This window comes from Solea senegalensis, linkage group LG14 (assembly GCF_019176455.1).
Source record: "Solea senegalensis isolate Sse05_10M linkage group LG14, IFAPA_SoseM_1, whole genome shotgun sequence".
Taxonomy (NCBI): domain Eukaryota; kingdom Metazoa; phylum Chordata; class Actinopteri; order Pleuronectiformes; family Soleidae; genus Solea; species Solea senegalensis.
In genome coordinates, this window is record NC_058034.1 from 9,484,106 (window position 1) to 9,502,007 (window position 17,902).

The following is a 17,902-nucleotide window of genomic DNA, read 5'->3' on the forward strand; positions in this document are numbered from 1 at the left end:
CAAGCTTTCCATCTCTGAAACCCTCTACATATGTTGACAATTGTCAAATTAGGTTTATTTTTCAATTGCTTTTTTCTCCTGTTTTTTTTTTGTTTTTTTTTCTTTTGTTTTTTTACAGCATATAAATGTGTTGTTGAAATAGAATCATTCATAAAATACCCTGTGGTCTAACTGGTCAAACCCTCCCATGACATGACAGTAAGGCTATAAATAGGCAAGTGTCAGGATCACTTGATATACACTATGCTGAAAGGTTATTAATTAACTATTAATTACACAAAGCAAGTCCTGCCCACTCCTATCCATAGCCATAATGTCAGATGCCCAAAAATGTGTTAAAATGCATGCCATACAATGTTTACATGTCATTATTGGGTATTTTCCTCTGCTCTGTGTGTAAGTGAATGTTCACTTTTAAATCCAACCAGCTTACTGCCCCTATGTGTGAGTTATATGAAGAGGACTAGGTTAAAAGAAAAACTGTATTCCGTTTCATGTCAGACTTCATTTGAAAGATCCTCCGATCGATCTTTTCATTTTCTGTCATTTCCTGTATTCTCTGCACGAATCTCGCAAGACCGCTGTGGCCACGCTAGACTGTGACAGTTTTTAAGATTGAAGTTTGAATTTTCACCTATATTGTTACTGAGTTGCACTCTGTGGTTCAGTAATACACTTTGAATGATGCCAAAGGTTAGAAAGTTACAAAATGTTGTACGCATGTGCAGCATTAGTGCTAAATCTCTGTAAATCTCTTTCATGAACAAGCCAATTTGGTGTGGAAACTGAAAAATCTCTAAATGAATCGATATCGATTTAAATCTAATCAGTCTGTACCCATGTTAATTAATACAATTAATACGTACACTAAAACATGGGACATTCACTGTACTTTACTGCTTCTGATTAGCAAACTTACATTTCCAAGCACTTCTTATTACTTACTTATTACTTGAAGTGTCAGAACGAGGCGGCGGCTTGTTGTGTGGTTTCATAAATTCATGTATGACGCCTGGCTGGCAGCAGATTACTGGTCTTTGATGTGATTTTGCCAGGGGGGGTTGAGTCAATGTTGCTAACTCCTGATAATGCTTAAAACTCAGGAATTCTACCCACCCATGCCCTGTCTTCTCCCCATGTTTTTTGAATCTTAGAGGGATGGGGTGCCTATATGTCACTCCATGATAAGTGCTGGGAATTACACAGTAATTAGTTTCCCTATACACTGACAGTGGAAGACGCCTGAGGAGTAAAGATACTGTCCCCACTGGCTCCAAAAGTAGCTAAACCCCTGCCTCCCAAATTTGCATTACATTCTAGGATTTATTCTATCATTTGTTTCACTTGTATAAATCAAACTCACTGACAACATGATATGGAGATGCTGTCAAGCTGCTGTTTTATTGTTTACGTCTGTTGCTGACTCGTTTTTTTTTCCCCCCTTTGCTTCTTTTTCTCTAACCACTCAAGTGACAGTCGGTTTAAACAGGATTCACATTATTCACTTATACACTGAATTAAACCCTATAAGTTACAGTATGTCTTTATATTAATGCAGGGTAAAAACCATAATAGGTCTGTGAGTAACGTCATGATACATTGTTATAATAATGGTATTTATACGGTATAAATGGTGTGCGGTTAAAAAAAAGATATCGAATAGAGATTTGATTGTATTGGTGCATCTAACATTTCCAGAGTTTCCCATACATTGATCAATGTGTGGCGACAGAATCAACGTGACTGACAATATACTAACTGCTGTGGATCGCACTACACCACAGTATAATAAAGTAGTATTCATTAAGTAGTGTAGTAGTGTAACATTTTCAATAGTAGTTTAATGTTTAGAAAAATAATATATAGAAAATGACAAAAAAGACAACCCTTTAAAGATGAGACACGTCTTTCTGGCCATGATTTAAACTCTTGATCAGAGATATGTGTTGCATAGCCACAAGCACTTCTGCTGGAAATGCCTGAATCGTACGCCCACAAGTGGTTCAGCCCTAATTAACAATATGTCATAGCAGACTTTTTAATTGTTGACACTAATAAACATTTCATTTTTTAACTGCTTTACAAACTGTGTTTTACCAACTATCAATTTAGTGTTCTGCTTATGAATAAAAAGGATGACCTTACGTCGTGTTAATTACAAATTCAAATGAAATGTTTTGATGAGGACACTTGACAGCTCGTGGGTGTATTTTTCTTTTCTTTTCTTTTTTTGTTTCACCTGAATCGTTCGCTGTGTTCTCACCTCACTTCATCAGCCGAACTTTAACTGTCATTGATAATACTCGCGTGTAAATGCCTGGAAGTCATCAAAGATGTACAGTAATTGGTTGCTGCATTTTGCTCGTCATCCAGTGTCTACATCACAGCAGTATATGGATAAACAACACAAGTCTAAACCCATATTGTCTCCGCTCTCCACTTTCTAAATAAACCTGTTTGACATCCTGCACTAAATTAACCTTCTAAAATACTGTATTATCGATTATGTGGCGCCTCATGTTTCATCCTTATTACACAGTGAGGATTTTCTCAAATCACACTCCAGACTCATTTCCCTTCCTTTCCCTTCCTTTGTTAAATATTGATGTCATCTGGGTCACTTGGCGGATGAAAGCCGCTTGGTGCTGCTGCACATTTTTGTTTTACTCAGGTAGACAATTATCTCAGAGAGACCTATTCAAAGAGAGCTGCTCCTCACAACACTGTCCGCCTACCTTTGAATCAGTCCACACAGCCCATTACCCACTAACTATTGTTGCTGCATAAACAAATACACAGAGCGATCCCCTCAAAGCATGTTCTCTTTTTTTAGTTTCTCTTGTATTTAGGCTGCTAAAGCTGTGCAAATTAAAGTGGAATAAAGTTAATGTATCACATGCACAATGAGACAGACACACACAGTGCTTCAATCACTGTCACAAGCCTCGGGACAGAGTATTCACCCTATAGCGAATAGCAGTATCTACAATAAACCAGGCCCTGGAAGCTGAGCATATGCATCGCCTTTCTCTCTGTTTACTGTGAGTTATCAAACATTTTTTATTGACAAACCACACCTTGAAGACCTTGGAGGTTTTTAAGCGCAGTTAGAAAAGGTCATGACATTCAGGAATGGCATTCTCTTTGGGGAAATTGCTTGGATGTCTGGCCATTAAATAAGGTTAGTTCTATCGACTTGATTTCCGAGCTCTTTGGCATCCGCGGCATCGCCTTAGAGCAGCTGGCCTTCTGAATACTACAGACTCAAGCTGGGGTGGTGTCATCCTGTCTGATACACTCTTCCACTGACTAATGAAGAGAGCAGAACAGACTCTTGCACGGACACATGCAGATCTACATAATAGTTTAAGCACCTATGTGCGGTTTGAGACGATACTAAATATGATGTCGACAGACTGCCGGCCACTGATTGGCAGAGTTCAATTAAATTCAATTCAAAAAGCCGAGTGTCGGCACTAGAAGAGTCAGGAGCACGGCGTCTGACACAAGAATCAAACCGGACAATGCCGAACCGTAGCTCAGTTAGAAAGACTACCTGAGTCAGAGTGGGAAAATAGTGGAAAAGCGCCATTAGTGGTGGATGGCTAGAGTTGTTAATGACAGTTAATGACATGCTTCTTCATGTACATGCATGCACACACACAGAAGTGACTCAAACTCCCTGCATACACACAAACACATGTATGCATCTTTGCATACATCCCTCCTCAGTCTCATGCAGAGAAATTCAAATGCAGTTACTTATGGTTGCAGAACTTTACAGCAGGCAAAACTATGACTCTTGTATTATTATATGTGATAGATGTTATGATTAAGATGACCTCCAGTCTGTGAGTTTGGAGCATGCGTAGTTCGTAATCAGAGCACAGTTGTTATCAAAGTGCAGTTTTGTCATCAAAGCTTTGCTATCAAAGCACTTTTTGTTAAATGTTAACCTTCATATGTGTTTCTGTCTAACTTCTAATCATCAGAACCCGTACGTGTTGTTGGTTTACAAACCTAACTACCTAACTACTAACTAACTACCCAGCGTGTGAAATAAAACTTCCTAAAGACACTCGAGTTGTTCCCGCTGTACTTGTTCTGGTTGCCCTTTCCAAAGGGGTTTATTGAGCTGAAACGATCAGTTTAGTAAAAGTCTGGACATTTGCTTTGATTACGAACTACGCATGCTCCAAACACACAGACTGGACTGGAGGTCATCTTAATCATAACATCTATCACATGCAATAATATAAGAGTAATAGTTTAAAGTTCTACAATGGGTAACACCTCGAACAGCCCCGCACAACAAACCATTAACCCTTTACTATTCCCCTGGCCTTGTAGTTGATGAGTTATTCAATGTCTTTGACAGGGATCCACCTGATTTACATTCACTAATGATGGTGAAAGGTCAGTGAACACACTGAAAGATGCCTTTGGCAAAATAATCTTGGGTCTCAATACACCAAGGCTGCACTGCCCTCTGAAGTGATAAACGGTCCTTTTTCATCCATTCTCTCCCTCCTCCCCTTACTTCCTGTTGAATTACTGTAACATGTTTGAAACAATCAATGGGCTGAGCCAGAGTTCTGTCACCATTGACACTGTTAATTAGCACCAAAGAATCCCAGGCGCTTTTGTCTGAGCACATTTAAAAGGAGTGGATTAGACCCTTTTGCATTACATTTGTTATTCCTAATGCCATGCAGCATGCAGCGATCTTAGTGATGGTGGGTGGTTCCCAGTGGGCTCCAGCCACAGATCTGCATCTAAATATTAAACAGCAGAAATGATGACTGGAAAGAGGCCTGAGTCCCTTTCACCGGTATGCAATCTCAGCACAGATGAGAATCAGAGGGACATTCCCCTGTCCCGTGATTTTTCATTTGCATTGCGTGTCTGCCAGAGTGACTTTTGTGTTGTTTGTTGACATTTGGCAGCTTGATGTGGTTTTTGAGATTACTGCTCAGCGCTTACCCTCGTCTTTGCTCCAAATCAAACTAAACCATAATGTATTCTGAGCCACAGTAAAGAGAAGATGGATAAACAACCACCCAACTATATTCTTATGTGCTTCAAGGCAATCCGAAGAGTTGGTATTGGAACTGAGCAGGGCATATTTTGAACAGCTGGTGTCAGTTAAAATACAGTTCATCAAAATCAGAGCCTTTCTTTACCACTTTAGTTTTCCACCTCAGTCTCGTTAAATTTCAGTCTGCAAAAGTGACCTGTGCTATTGTGTGAGCAACTCTCAAGAACCTCTCATCCACTCACAGCAGGAGTACTGTTGGTGAAGGGGAGCAAGTGCCTTTCGCTCTATGCCAGCTGGGATTAGCACCAGTTTTCCCCGTGAACCTCATGTGGAGGATAAAGCGGTAGTAGATGAGTGAGTGAATGAGCGGCTACATGACACATTGCTTATTAATACATGTTACATAAACAAGAAATGTGCTCAGTTCTGCAGCAGCACAGCCGGGATTACAGTTGTACTGCAGTCAGAGAAAGGGGATTTTTATTTTTAAAGTTTAAAGTGATGCACAATGTAGGATTTCATCTTTCAAATAACAAGATTATTTTGATGGTACATCAACTGACAACAGGGTGAACGGTGGCCCCTGTCAAACCCTGAGCAGGTCTCCATCACCTGCATTGGCACCATGGAACGTCTGTTTATTGGGTCCATGCCACTAAAAGAACTACAAAACTCTACTTGACAGCATACTCTACGTGACAGTACCCTGTGCTACAACATGTAACTTTGTGTTACATTCATTTTAATTGAATTGAATGGAGAAAAATAAACATGAATATTTATTTCCTCTGTGGTAGGTGTTTTACATGAGCACTCTCATCTGCAACTAAACAAGAAGTAAAGAAAGAGTTTTTTTTCTGGTACTTTGGGGTGGGTCACATTAGCTTTGAGGGTCTTAATATTGTTTTGGGAAAATATTGTTATTCTAGAGCCATAGTGTCCCCCATTTGACAAAATCTTTCAAAAACACAAATTCATGGTAAATCAAAATAGTTTTATGGTGATTATATTAGCACAAGGGAGTTTAACAGAACAAGAAACGTGTAAAATCCTCAGACAGGCTGGGGAGACTAAAAGAATTGTGAGTGGGACTAACATGATTGCTGATGGTCTTTTTAATGTATTTGTTGATAGAGAATAGAATCATCCTTAATCTGTGATGTCTGGAACTTTTATTCAAGGAGAACTGAGATGCACTAACTGAAAAGTACCGGATTTACAAATGATGTTTTCCAGTCGAAGAGTTGTTCAATTTCTCTGTACATGTAGATTAGCGCTGTTAGACTCAAGTGAGACAGCCGTCATGAATCACACAAGAGAGGGTGAGGGTGTTAGAGGGCTATTTGTTACAGATACAATTGAAACTCTCTTGTTTTAGCAGTTGTGCAATTAAACCTTGAAAACTTCTTCAAAAGGTGATGGGTGTGTATTGTTTCAACGCCATGTTTCTAGCTTATCACAGTGTGTCTGTGTCGCATCCTTATAGAAATTAAGCAACAGAACAGCATTTTTGCGATTGCTTTTTCTACTTGGTTATTTTCCAGACAGATAGAAGTTCCTCTATTTATGGTGATGTGACCCTTAACATTTTGTCATAATTACCTTTAATGGCATGATTGCAGTAAAACTGAGGTGACATTTCCTGTACGCACGCTCACTGTCACATGAGCAGTGAGTCACCTAGATGACAAAAAATATGTAAATATGAAACTCTGTTTTCAACTTCAAATGCAGGTACCGAATGTGTCTTTCACCAGATGTATTGATATTCGCTGCTCCTCCTACCGAGCTGAGTTGAACTAGAGGTCAATCCTCCACCACCAATTTGTTGGTAAATGCAGACTCATTCCCTTCAGTGATTCTAGTCAATAATGTTTGACCTCATGTGAAAAACAGGATCACAAAGGCACAGAGGGAGTGGAACTCACAGAACTTGCGAAGGAGTCTGCAATCAAAGCAGCACATCAAAGGGAGCGAGCATGTGTCACCATCACAAGTCTTGGTATTTATGCAAGCGTGAGTTGCACATTGATAGTGTCACTGTTGCAAAGAGGATAAACCTTCAGAGGAAAGGTTAAAGTGGATTTAGAGTAGAGGCTATTATGTGGAAGAGCAAATAAGAGTCAAAGGCTTTTTTTTTTTTTAGGATCAGTCCGGTGACAGTGTCTTTCTTTTATTCATACAACCTACACACCTATGTGTGTTCCACTGTTCATGTCATTGTATGTGGAACACACAATTCAGCACCTCCGAATAGTCATATAAAGCCTGGAAAGCTCTCACAGCAAATTGGATGTGTGACACACTTAACTTTGAAGTGAATGCCCTGTTTTTATTTGGCGGTATATTTTTCCCACCTTGACACGTCTGCTCTTAAACTGTTTTGATATTCTGAAGCCGTTCAAGAGCAGCCAAACTAATGCAGAAAAAATATGAGCCACACTCAGCCACATAAGTGGCTAAACCTAAACACAATGGTGAGTTTTGTCTGAACACTGCTTACATTGTCCAGCTCACAGAAACCATTTGATCCTTTTATTTAAGTTCATGCACTGTAAAAAAAAAAAGAAAAGACCATGATACTAAAATACTGCAATGTCTATTTAAGTCATTTTTATTTGTATAGCGCCAAATCACAACATACATCATCTCATGGCAGTGTACATAGTAAAGCAAAAACCTACGATATTATAGCGAGAAGAGAAACCCAACAGTTCACACAATGAGCAAACACTAGGCATGAGTGGAAAGAAAAAAACTGCCTTTTAACAAGAAGAAAGAACCATACTCAAAAATGTGCAGCCTCAACGGGCTGGGGTGAAAGGAAAAATGGGGGACAGAAAGAAGGAAGGAAGAGAAAGTGAAAGAGGGATGCAAGGCAGAGACAGGAGCAGACAAATAACATATAGATATATGTATTTAAACCGTCTATATCCATCTTCTACCACTTTATCCTCCACATGAGGGTTGCAGGGGGCGCTGTGTCAATCTCCGCTGACATAGGGCTATAGGCGGAGTACACCTTGGACAGTTGGCCAGTCCATCACAGGGCCACATAGAGACAAACAACCATCCACTCTCACGCCTAGTGTCTAATTAGCCTGATCCCCATGTTGCATGCAGAAAGGCTTTTGTTCTGACCGGGTCTTGAACCCAGGTCTTCTTGCTGCAAAGGCAAGAGTGCTGACCACTACGTTTATCTTAACCATTTATGAAATTGAATAATACCAATGAACACTTTAATAAAACATGCATGTATTTCCATTAGGCAACATCAACCGCCTCCATCTGTCTCTTTCTCCACACAGCCCTGCAATCCTGGTTCACTCTCTGGTCACCTCACACATTGATTACTGCTACTCACTCCTCTATGGTCGACCACACAAGCTTCTCCATAAACTATAAACAACTGGTCCAGGACACGACTGCTAGAATCATCACTCGAACAAATCACACTTATCAAACAGCGCGTAGACTCTCCCACGAACCCCTTGTGACATTGACTTTCTTCCCACCTTCAAAACTCACCTTTTTAAATCTGCTTATACAATTTGACCATTTCAATTCCCACCAATTTTCTCACTTAATATTTTGTTGTCAATTTATTGTCGTTGCTGTTTTGTTATTTTGCCTCTGGAAGGTGTCCTTGAGTGTCTTGAAAGGCACACGTAAATAAAATGCATTATTATTACTTTGCGTAGTAAGGACCTTTTTGACAGCAGACTGAACAGGACAACAGAACTATACTTTATTATGTGTTGTTTGTTTTATGGTTCGTCGCAGCTGGAGCATGCATTATGATGAAAGGTGGTGTAGTTTTAAGACCTTGAACTGCCAGAGCTGTGTAACGGTGTGAATCAGAAAGATGAATTCACACATGCACACACACAGAGACACACTCCTACAAAGACCAGGCTGAGTTTGGTATGGCGCGCCTGTACTGCCTCAAAGTGCTGTATAAAATACCCTTCTGAATCAATGGCGCTGAGTTCAGGAGACTATATCTTTTATCTGAACCTCCCGCAGGCAGTCAGCAAGAAGGTGGGGAGTAGAGACTAGAGAGCATTCCCCGCCTAAGGTTCTGTCTTGGCATAATAAAGTGATTTTTCATGTGTGACACTCACAGCCTATGGCTTACACTAGCTAAAGCAAACTTTAAGCCAGCAATAATTAAAGTAAACATATGGCGCGTGCCTCAATTGAATTGTTCTTCTCCATCATACAGACTCAAGTCTTTCGCAGCTAGAAATAATCCACTGCACATGCTAATCACTTGGCAATTGATTTGGCCCTTTTTGTTCCAACAATTTCTGTAAACCCCTGAATTGAAGTAGAAGTCAAGAAAAATCAATTAACAGCTCAGAAAATTATGGATCGGTCTGCATACAGTATGACCATCTGAGCGAAGTCTGGCTGCAGCCCGTGTGCTCGTGCAGCGACGCTCCGTGCAAGCGAATTCCAGTCAGGTTCGACTAGCCCCAGGTGAACTGTGATAACCAGGCAGTCCACAGTGATAAAGTTATCTTATATCCATCAAGACGAAAATGCACTTAACCCTCAACACTTGGCACTGCTGTGTTATCAGCACCCGTAATGGAAATTGATAAAAGAGAGCTGTGTTATCATAATCCCAAATACATAACAGCGGGATATTGCTATTTTAGGAGGCTACTGGCTCGGGAAAATGCAAAACTGGAGAGGGCAGCAGGAGTGGGTTGCCTCTTGGATGGATGGAGATCAGATGTAATCGGGTTGTATTGATAGGGCTGCTCAGGGAGATGCAAGTATAGTGCAAGTTTGTCGGGAGACATTCTTCATAACTGCCGAGATTGTTGCCGTCGGTTAGCAAAGCAGTGGCTGACTCAGCAAACACCCGAGGCCTGCAGGAGGATAGAAATAAACCCTGATAAGCATTAAACAGTGAATCGGGGGATGGGATGGCGGCGGTGGTGGTGGTGGGGGCTAATGATTACAGTGAGAGACCCAAATATGTGGGTGTGAGACGCAAATATGAATGAGTGATTATTATAGAGACTGTTAGAGGAGGTGAGAGGTAGAGAGAGGAAAAGGAACGCTGTAGAAACGTGTTATATGCTGATACCGTTTGTTTGTGTCCTTGTGCATTTTATAAAGTGTCTAACGTCACACAGATTTAACAGGAGCAGTCAAAGTGGTGGATTCATTGAGCCTTTGGAAATGCTGATTAAAAACCCTGGTTGTTTTTTCTAACATCAGTAAACGCTGATGTGGATTTACCCTCCAGATTTTTGGGGGATTTTTTTTTTTTGCACATAAGCTCATTGAAAAGTATGTCCTTGAATTGATGTGGTCAACAAACACACTGGTTTCCTCTCAATGCTACTTCTTGCTTGCTCCAGAATAAGCAGAATGAGAGAAAGGGAGACTGTCAGACAGAAAGAGAGAAGTTGATCAGCAATGAAGAGGAACAGTCTCCATGGAAAATGCTGGAAACATTGCACTTTGTTGTTGCAGTTTTCCTCCAGCCCACACTGTTTCTCTTTTATGTGGCCAGATATCACACTGAGGTGTTGATTAAGTCAAGCTGAAGGCAAAACCCTGCCCAAAATCAAGAGCCCCAGCTCACTGAGTAAGCTATCAGGTAACACATCTCTCTCACTTATTCAGTCTCCAGTCAGATACTGTTGCTGAGAGCGGCTATTAGAGCCTGGGCTTGAGCCCTTAAAGGCACTCAGATGGGTGTTGATAAAAGGCAGGTACCAGGATGTGCAGCGAGAGAAGGTGTATTGGGAAAGGAGTGAGGATATGGCAGTACTGGGAGGCGGAGGAGGGTAAATGATCTCTGAAGGCCATCTTATTAATGGAGGCTATTCATTTGCACTAATGCAAATGATTGGTGCGGTTAATGGAGCTCAAAAGATCCACGTGAACATGGGCTCTGTGGAGCAGCAGCGTGTGATGATCACAGTGGGAGACAAAGGTGATGAGTTTTGAACATCATGTCTGGTCATGATAAACATTTGACTCATAAGAGAACAGGAGGAATAGAGTGAGAAGTGTGTGAGCCGACGGGTTGATGAGTCAATTGTGCACCAACTCAGTGTGGCAAGCCGCTACAGGCAATAGAGCCCGAGATGAATGGTGGAGGCGACGGATGTATTTCATTGTCAATGGACTGATGTGAGGTAAAGCATGGAGAGTGTCTTCATTACCTTCTCTAAAGTGCTAGCCCACTCCCTGTGTGTAAGCACTTAGATTAGAAGATGATGAAGTGCAGCACACTCCATGAGGGCTTGGCATCCCATTATCAGATGTTATGAGCTTTGTATGATATTCCAGTATTCACTTTGAAGAAAAGCAGAACTGACTGCTTTAAAAAAAAAAAAAACTGTGTTAAATGCTGCAAACCTTGCATGTTGAGGGGTTTAGCCCAGTTTGCACCGTGGTGTGTTCTGGATCAGTTCTAGCTTTGGACTGTCTCATGTGGGCTCTGTCAGAAGAGCTGCTGAGGGAGGACCACAGGCCACTGATTGATGGTCAAGGACAATGAACGCCTCCCCCCACCCCAGCCCATCTCTGAAGCCACATCCTCAGGAGGATTTGGCTGCTGCCTGGCTGACTGCTTTCGATGTGTGCCGCTGGCAGCCTGCATGGAGGGTGCTGCCCACTCATGAATCATCTGCAAAAAGACAAATTGGAAATATAATATTAACAAACGTTTTGCCTGTTACATATGTTAAAAGGCTCAGATGAGACCCTACATATTAAATGGGCCACACAGTGTCTGATGCAAAACAATAATCAAATGTCCACTTTAATATATACGACAATATTCATAATAAAATAAAGCAAATAAAAGGGGATGGGGATCATGGCCAAAAAAAACAAGAGGAAAAGTCCCACATCAGTGGGGCTTTCTGTAAAGGCCCTGGTATGATTCCGTGTACTGCGGCATATCACGGACCCTGGTACACTCGCGTGTCAGGGTCCTGTAGTATCTGACTTCAACATCGGGTGGCGGTACAAGTCTGGACGCTTGGATTCCTACCAAAGAAGAAGAGGACGATGCTGCAGCTCCCTCGGACACATCTGGTTCAAGCGGCTCACAGTTGAAAGGCCCGTCGAGCTGGGGAGTTGGGGTGTCAGCCAAGGGTCGCCAGGTCGAGGCTTGGATGACTATCCTTGGCGGCTACTTCTAATTCAGTTCGCACATGTACTTGTGACATGAGCAAATCGTAAATTGCAAACAGTCGTATTGGTTGATCGTAACAGACTAAGCCTGAAACAAGACAAAAAATAAAACAGGACGACCGGTGATCTAACATTACAAAGAGCCTGACATAAGTCACAAACTAGAGAGGCAGGGACGTGTGCTGCATGGGCTCTGCTGCTACAGAGAGAAAGGAGAGTCTCTTGCTCAGGTAGACACCCCTGTGAAAGAATAAAGGAGGAGACCAGAGAGGGAGGCAAAGAGGAAGAGGGGGAAAAAACACCAAGCTGTGCCCATATGGGTATACCACGGCTTCCACAATATATAGGATTTCTGGATTGGTGTTTTCACAAACCCGGTGTGTGATGATTCAAAAAGACAAAAAGGGAAGGAGCTGGTGCAATTACATGATGAATGATGTTCCGTGCATAATACCCAAGGTGATGCTCAATGGAAGCCCTGCATGGAGCTTCACTCTTGCATATTTCACTGTGATTCATTGTCTCTGTCAACAATGACTGAGGTTCAGGGCCTTAGCATTTTTTTGTACATATGATATGTGGGTGACACGAATGCTGTCTATGGAGATTTGGGAGGGAAGAGGCATGAGAGCGAGATATCGGCTCATTCTCTCTCCCAGCACACTATTTAAAGCAGATGGCTCCAGTCCAGAGTCGGAGAAGTAACTCACGGATTGTTGTTTTCATACAACGCTGCCTGGTGCTGGGGAGGTTTTTTTTTTCTTCATTTCAATTCTGTTGTAAAACAGTAATTGAAGTGTAGCTCTTTTATCTGCACTTATCTCCTCTGCTCCTCTCCCTTTGGAGCGCCACTTGTCTTCCCACCACTTCCACATCTTGACACTGTTGGTTTCTCTATGATATATTGTCTTGGATTCTCTTACTTCATTGTGGCTCACTGCTGATGTGCATTGCAATTAAATTCAAACTCCAGAGAGGAAGAGCTCTGTCAGCTCACACACACACACACACACACTCTTGTGCTGTCCATGGCTCCTACAGCCTCATGCTCGCACCCCTTTCAATCACTGTCTTTTTCTCCCTCTTCCTTTGATTGCCTCTTCTTCTTCGCTGTCCTTCTTTTTCACGCACTTTCTGCGCGTCTCTGACTGTTTCTCCCCTTCTATTCCCTTCATGTTAATAAGCAGAGTAATGGGGTTGCAGGCAGTTCCTGCTTGGGGAGTTAATTAAAATGGCAAAATTACAACCCACACAGTCAAAACAATGGAGGCCCCTGTTTCTTTACAGTGACGTGGAGATATTAAACAAGTGCAGAGTCTAACACTGTGAGGAGGCAAGAGCCCAATAATGTGACTAAACCCTGACTCGAGATGACATTTCCCGTTGTCAAGGACTAAAGTGTTCATCTTTATAGTAATTACATTTAAAAGCTTACTGACCTGCCACATGATATGACAAGTTATAACATATCATCACTCATTTTTTCCCCGTTTCCAAAACACTACCCCTCACACACGCACACACACACGCACACACACACACACACACCGGTCAAATGATTTCGCTAGCGTGGCTAGCACAATGCAGCTCACTCAGGCTTCAGCAACACTGGGCCGGCTGAGCAAGACAGGAGCTGTTGCCATGGTTACATCTCCCGGTTCGCTCTCACAGCCCAGGAAAACTGTGTCATTATCCTGTACTTTAGATAGGAGGAGAGAGAGAGAGCGAGAGAGAGAAAGAAGAGACAAAGATAGAAAACGGAGGGGGATTTGCGAGGAGGGCGGGGGGTTGGGTGTTTCACGCAGGCCAACCATGCATCTAACACACACATCATCAAAATTTGCTCCCATTTGTGTCCCTCTATTCACTTCTCCCTCTACCCCCTGCTTCTCTTTCTGTCAGTGCAGCTACAGTTTTCACTTTAATGGGTAAACAACGTCAATCCTGACAAACGCTGCTCGGAAATATCAGGTAAAGCAGTGTCGTGTCAGGTGATAATAGTTTATTTCACATTCTCTCTGGCATCTGGCGTAAAAGTTGTCACCAACAAGCTGTTGGGGGGGAAAAAAAGAAAAGCATCCGTCTCTTTATCATTGTATTTAGTTCATCTACCACTCCAATGACAACCAGCGCACATTGTGAGTGTGTGTCCCAGTAACAATGGCACAGTGGAATCCTCATCTGCAAAATGTTCAAACATTTTGAAGTTAAAATATACACAAAGATTGACAATGTGTTATAATTGCATCTGTATGGGTGCCGTGTGTGTGTATAGTTATGTTGTTGCTTCGCTCGGCATGTTTGTGAAACGTGAGGTCCACATGAGAGGAGTTACATTGTGAACTAATTACATGGCCGTGTAAATAGAGGCACCCTGCTGATATGGACTGTGCACCACATGATTTCCCTTGGTGGAGCAAAGCCTGTTTGCGTTGCCCTGCTCTGTGTGTGTGTGTGTGTGTGTCCTTGTATGGCTCTCTTTGTAAGGACCAAAAAAAAACCTATAAACCATAAGGAGTGCAGACATTTTTCGGGAAAGTGAGGACATTTTTGGCAGGTCACCCTGCCTGTCACCTAGGGCTGAATGATTTTTGATAAATATCTAATTGCGGTTGATTTGACAGGAATTGCAATCGTGACATGATCGGCTATCTCAGAGGGAACGGTAATTTATATAAAAGACAGATTTAAAATGATTAGTGTGTGATATTTGTGCAAGTCTGTCAGAGACAAAGATGTTGATGTGTGTGGATCAGGATGATAATTAAACTAAAATAATGTTTACACACACATTTTGCCGTATAGGCAATTGTTCAGCCCTACTGTCACCCCTTAAATAGGCTTTTTGAAGGTTAAGACTTGGTTTTAGGTTAAGGTTAGGGTAAAGGGATAGGGTTCTGTTATAGCATTTTGTTTTTTTTTTTAATTTAAGGAAAGGGAAAATGCATATTAATAAACGGTGTAAATATGCCAGGTTGTATTTCTGCCTATAGTCCCTTGGCTGGTGGATGTTGTATAGCGATAAAAATAAAAATACATTCAGGAAAACAAGAACATGAGGGCATGAGAGCTCACAAACAATACAAACGTTACATATAAAGAGGAAACAGTACATACATACATACACATACAAAAACAGCTGTTAACAAAGAGCCAATGGCATTGGTAGTAAAGTGCTCATGTTTACGGGTGTCCTCACTACAAATGCTGTGTAAATGTCTGCGTGTATGATTTGTACGTGTATTTACATTAAAACTATGTGTCTGTGTTTTTCAAGTGCTGATGGGAAACGTGTTTTTGTAACCCGCGAGCTGAGCGTTATTGAGCCGCAAACTATAAAAGAGTGTCTGTTTTCTACACGGCTCTCCAGAGAGCCTCGTTCATATTACTGTGGCCGTCTGCTGGTCAGGGAAACACAAACACCACAAAACAAAGTCACCATCCAGTCCAAGTGCAGCCCTCATCTATCTTCTCTCCGGTGATGACTTTTTTTTTTCAACCTCTAAAATAAAAGACAGGAAGAATCAGTGGTGCAAAGTAAAGAGGAAGTGAATTGCACCAAGTAAACTGCCTTTATTTCAGTTGAGTGTTTCAATACACTAAGCTTAGTGTTAGTTTTCAGATTAAAAGTCCCGCCCACTCACACAGGTGTTTTCAATTATTCCAGCCGATTAGACCGTTCATCTAAAGTTATGGTTCAAATGACACAAAGTTACAAGTCAGTGTTCCAAAAAGAACAATTATAGGGTCAATTGTCCCACATTTACACTTGCAACACGAGAATGAGGGAGTGAAGTGTGGATCGTACGAACCTCAAATCACCTTTGAGAAGAGGATTCATGAAGCAACTCAAGTGAAAACACCTTTGCTTATAGAGTAGTTAAAGCAATATGATCATCTAATAAAAGACACTTTTCAAGATTAAACCACCTATTTTCCCTCTTCTTTAAATAAAGCAGTGATTTTGGCCTGTCAGTGACTCATCTCTAATTCTCTCACGTGGTTTTATTGTGATTATTTTTCGGCCCCAGCAGGAACATGTATCACAGAAAGCAGTAATATTACGACTTTATTATCGTAATATTATTAGATTCAGTATCATTATTTCATTTAATTTTTCTCTTCGAACAGAACGCAGATGTAACCTGCGGTAGCCTGGCGGTCGACCACTATCAGCCATTTCCTCCTCCACATTTCTTTTCTGTCTTTGAAACAGAGTCAGTTTCTTGCACAGTCTTTCCACAGTCCTGATGTTAATGATAATGTGGTGCTGATGTGCCAAAAGATGAAGTATTTCCTTATTTTTGAATCCCAAATCAAAGAGGCAGTGGCTACACCTGCAAGTTTCATTTCGCCAGACTAAGAAGGAGTATATTTACTTTTAAAATGTCAGCTCAGATTGGCGCAGCACCCCCCGAGACGAGAGGTTAAAGCGGTAGAAGATGAATGGTTGGATGGATGGAGGTGAATACGTCACCCACCGCTGCTCAGAATGTACAGTGCACAAGTGTTGGAGGTCCCAGCTCAAATCAGCAACAGTTTAACAGTAATTGCAGGTTACACGATGTCATGTAGAAGCACCACACCAAGCTGACTGCGCATTTGCAAATATGCAATTACAGCTAATCAGAGCTCCTTTTGTTTCCTTCCTGCAGCGCCCAACACTGCACCCTATGGGAGCAAAGGACACGCAGACGTCCCGCTGGCCTGCCGATACCTGGTCCTGGCTCTCTCGTCCTTCATCAGCGTGTACTAGGTCAGCCTGGACCTGGACACAATGACTGTCGAGCATTTAGGAATCCTTTTTGACACTGCTGATGGCCGGAATCCAATCTGGTACAGTTTCTTGAAAAGCCGTGAGGGGAAAAATAATAAGTTTACTTATCACTTTATGTGGGGATTTATTTTTTTCTTCTGCTTCTTAGTAAAAGTTCTGTCATGTAAATACTATGATTTTTTTTAATTATTGCTATTATTATTATTATTATAATAATATTGTTATTATTTCCTCCTGTTTTTTTAATTTCCTGATTGATTGCCCCCCCCCCTCGCGCTAGTGAATCAGTGCTCACCCCCCATCCCTGTTCCACCTCCAATCATATCAGAATCCTGCATAACCTCCCAAATGTGATACTTTCATGCCTCTCTCTCTCTCTTGGAGGCAACGGCGCAAAATTGACATTTCCCTTTTTGTACATGGCTAAAAGAGAAGCAATTGTGCCAGTATGAAGAATTACCATACCAATGTTGTATTGAATGTATTATGGGTTGTTCAACAAAGGGAAGACATTTAGAGTCCTAACAATACAAATTCTGATTATGGAGTGTGCTTAAAAAATACAGGGGAAAAAAAAAACGGAAGGGGGAAAAAAAGCAATGTAACTTTAAAGGCAGGGCTTTTTCAGGGCCTGGGTTGTCATGATTACTCGATAGATGGATAAACAGTGTTAAAGGTGTGTTTTGTTGTGTTCTGAAATGGGTCCTTCAGTTACGATGCCTGCCCAGCAGCTTTGATCAGGCAGCCATTCAAGTAGCAAAGTATCCTGTATTGTATCTTTATATTTGAATATAGTATAGGCTTTTGTTTTCAAGTGGGACCAGCTTTTCTGATTTGACCAAGAACAGGAACACAGTTCATGACTTTGTACAGTGTAAAGGGAGGAACATCGCTGCCCTATGTTTACATTTTTCTCG

General features: G+C 41.6%; 1 protein-coding gene across 1 annotated transcript in view; it reads left to right on the plus strand.

The window, feature by feature from the left end:
- Window positions 1-17,204, plus strand: part of negr1 (neuronal growth regulator 1) — a 132,636-nt gene extending 115,432 nt beyond the window's left edge. Inside the window, exon 7 of the mRNA XM_044044474.1 lies at window positions 16,864-17,204. Coding sequence (XP_043900409.1) covers window positions 16,864-16,964 — 101 coding nt within the window. The 3' untranslated portion in view covers window positions 16,965-17,204. The remainder of the gene's footprint in view (window positions 1-16,863) is intronic.
- The last annotated feature ends 698 nt before the right edge of the window (window positions 17,205-17,902 follow it).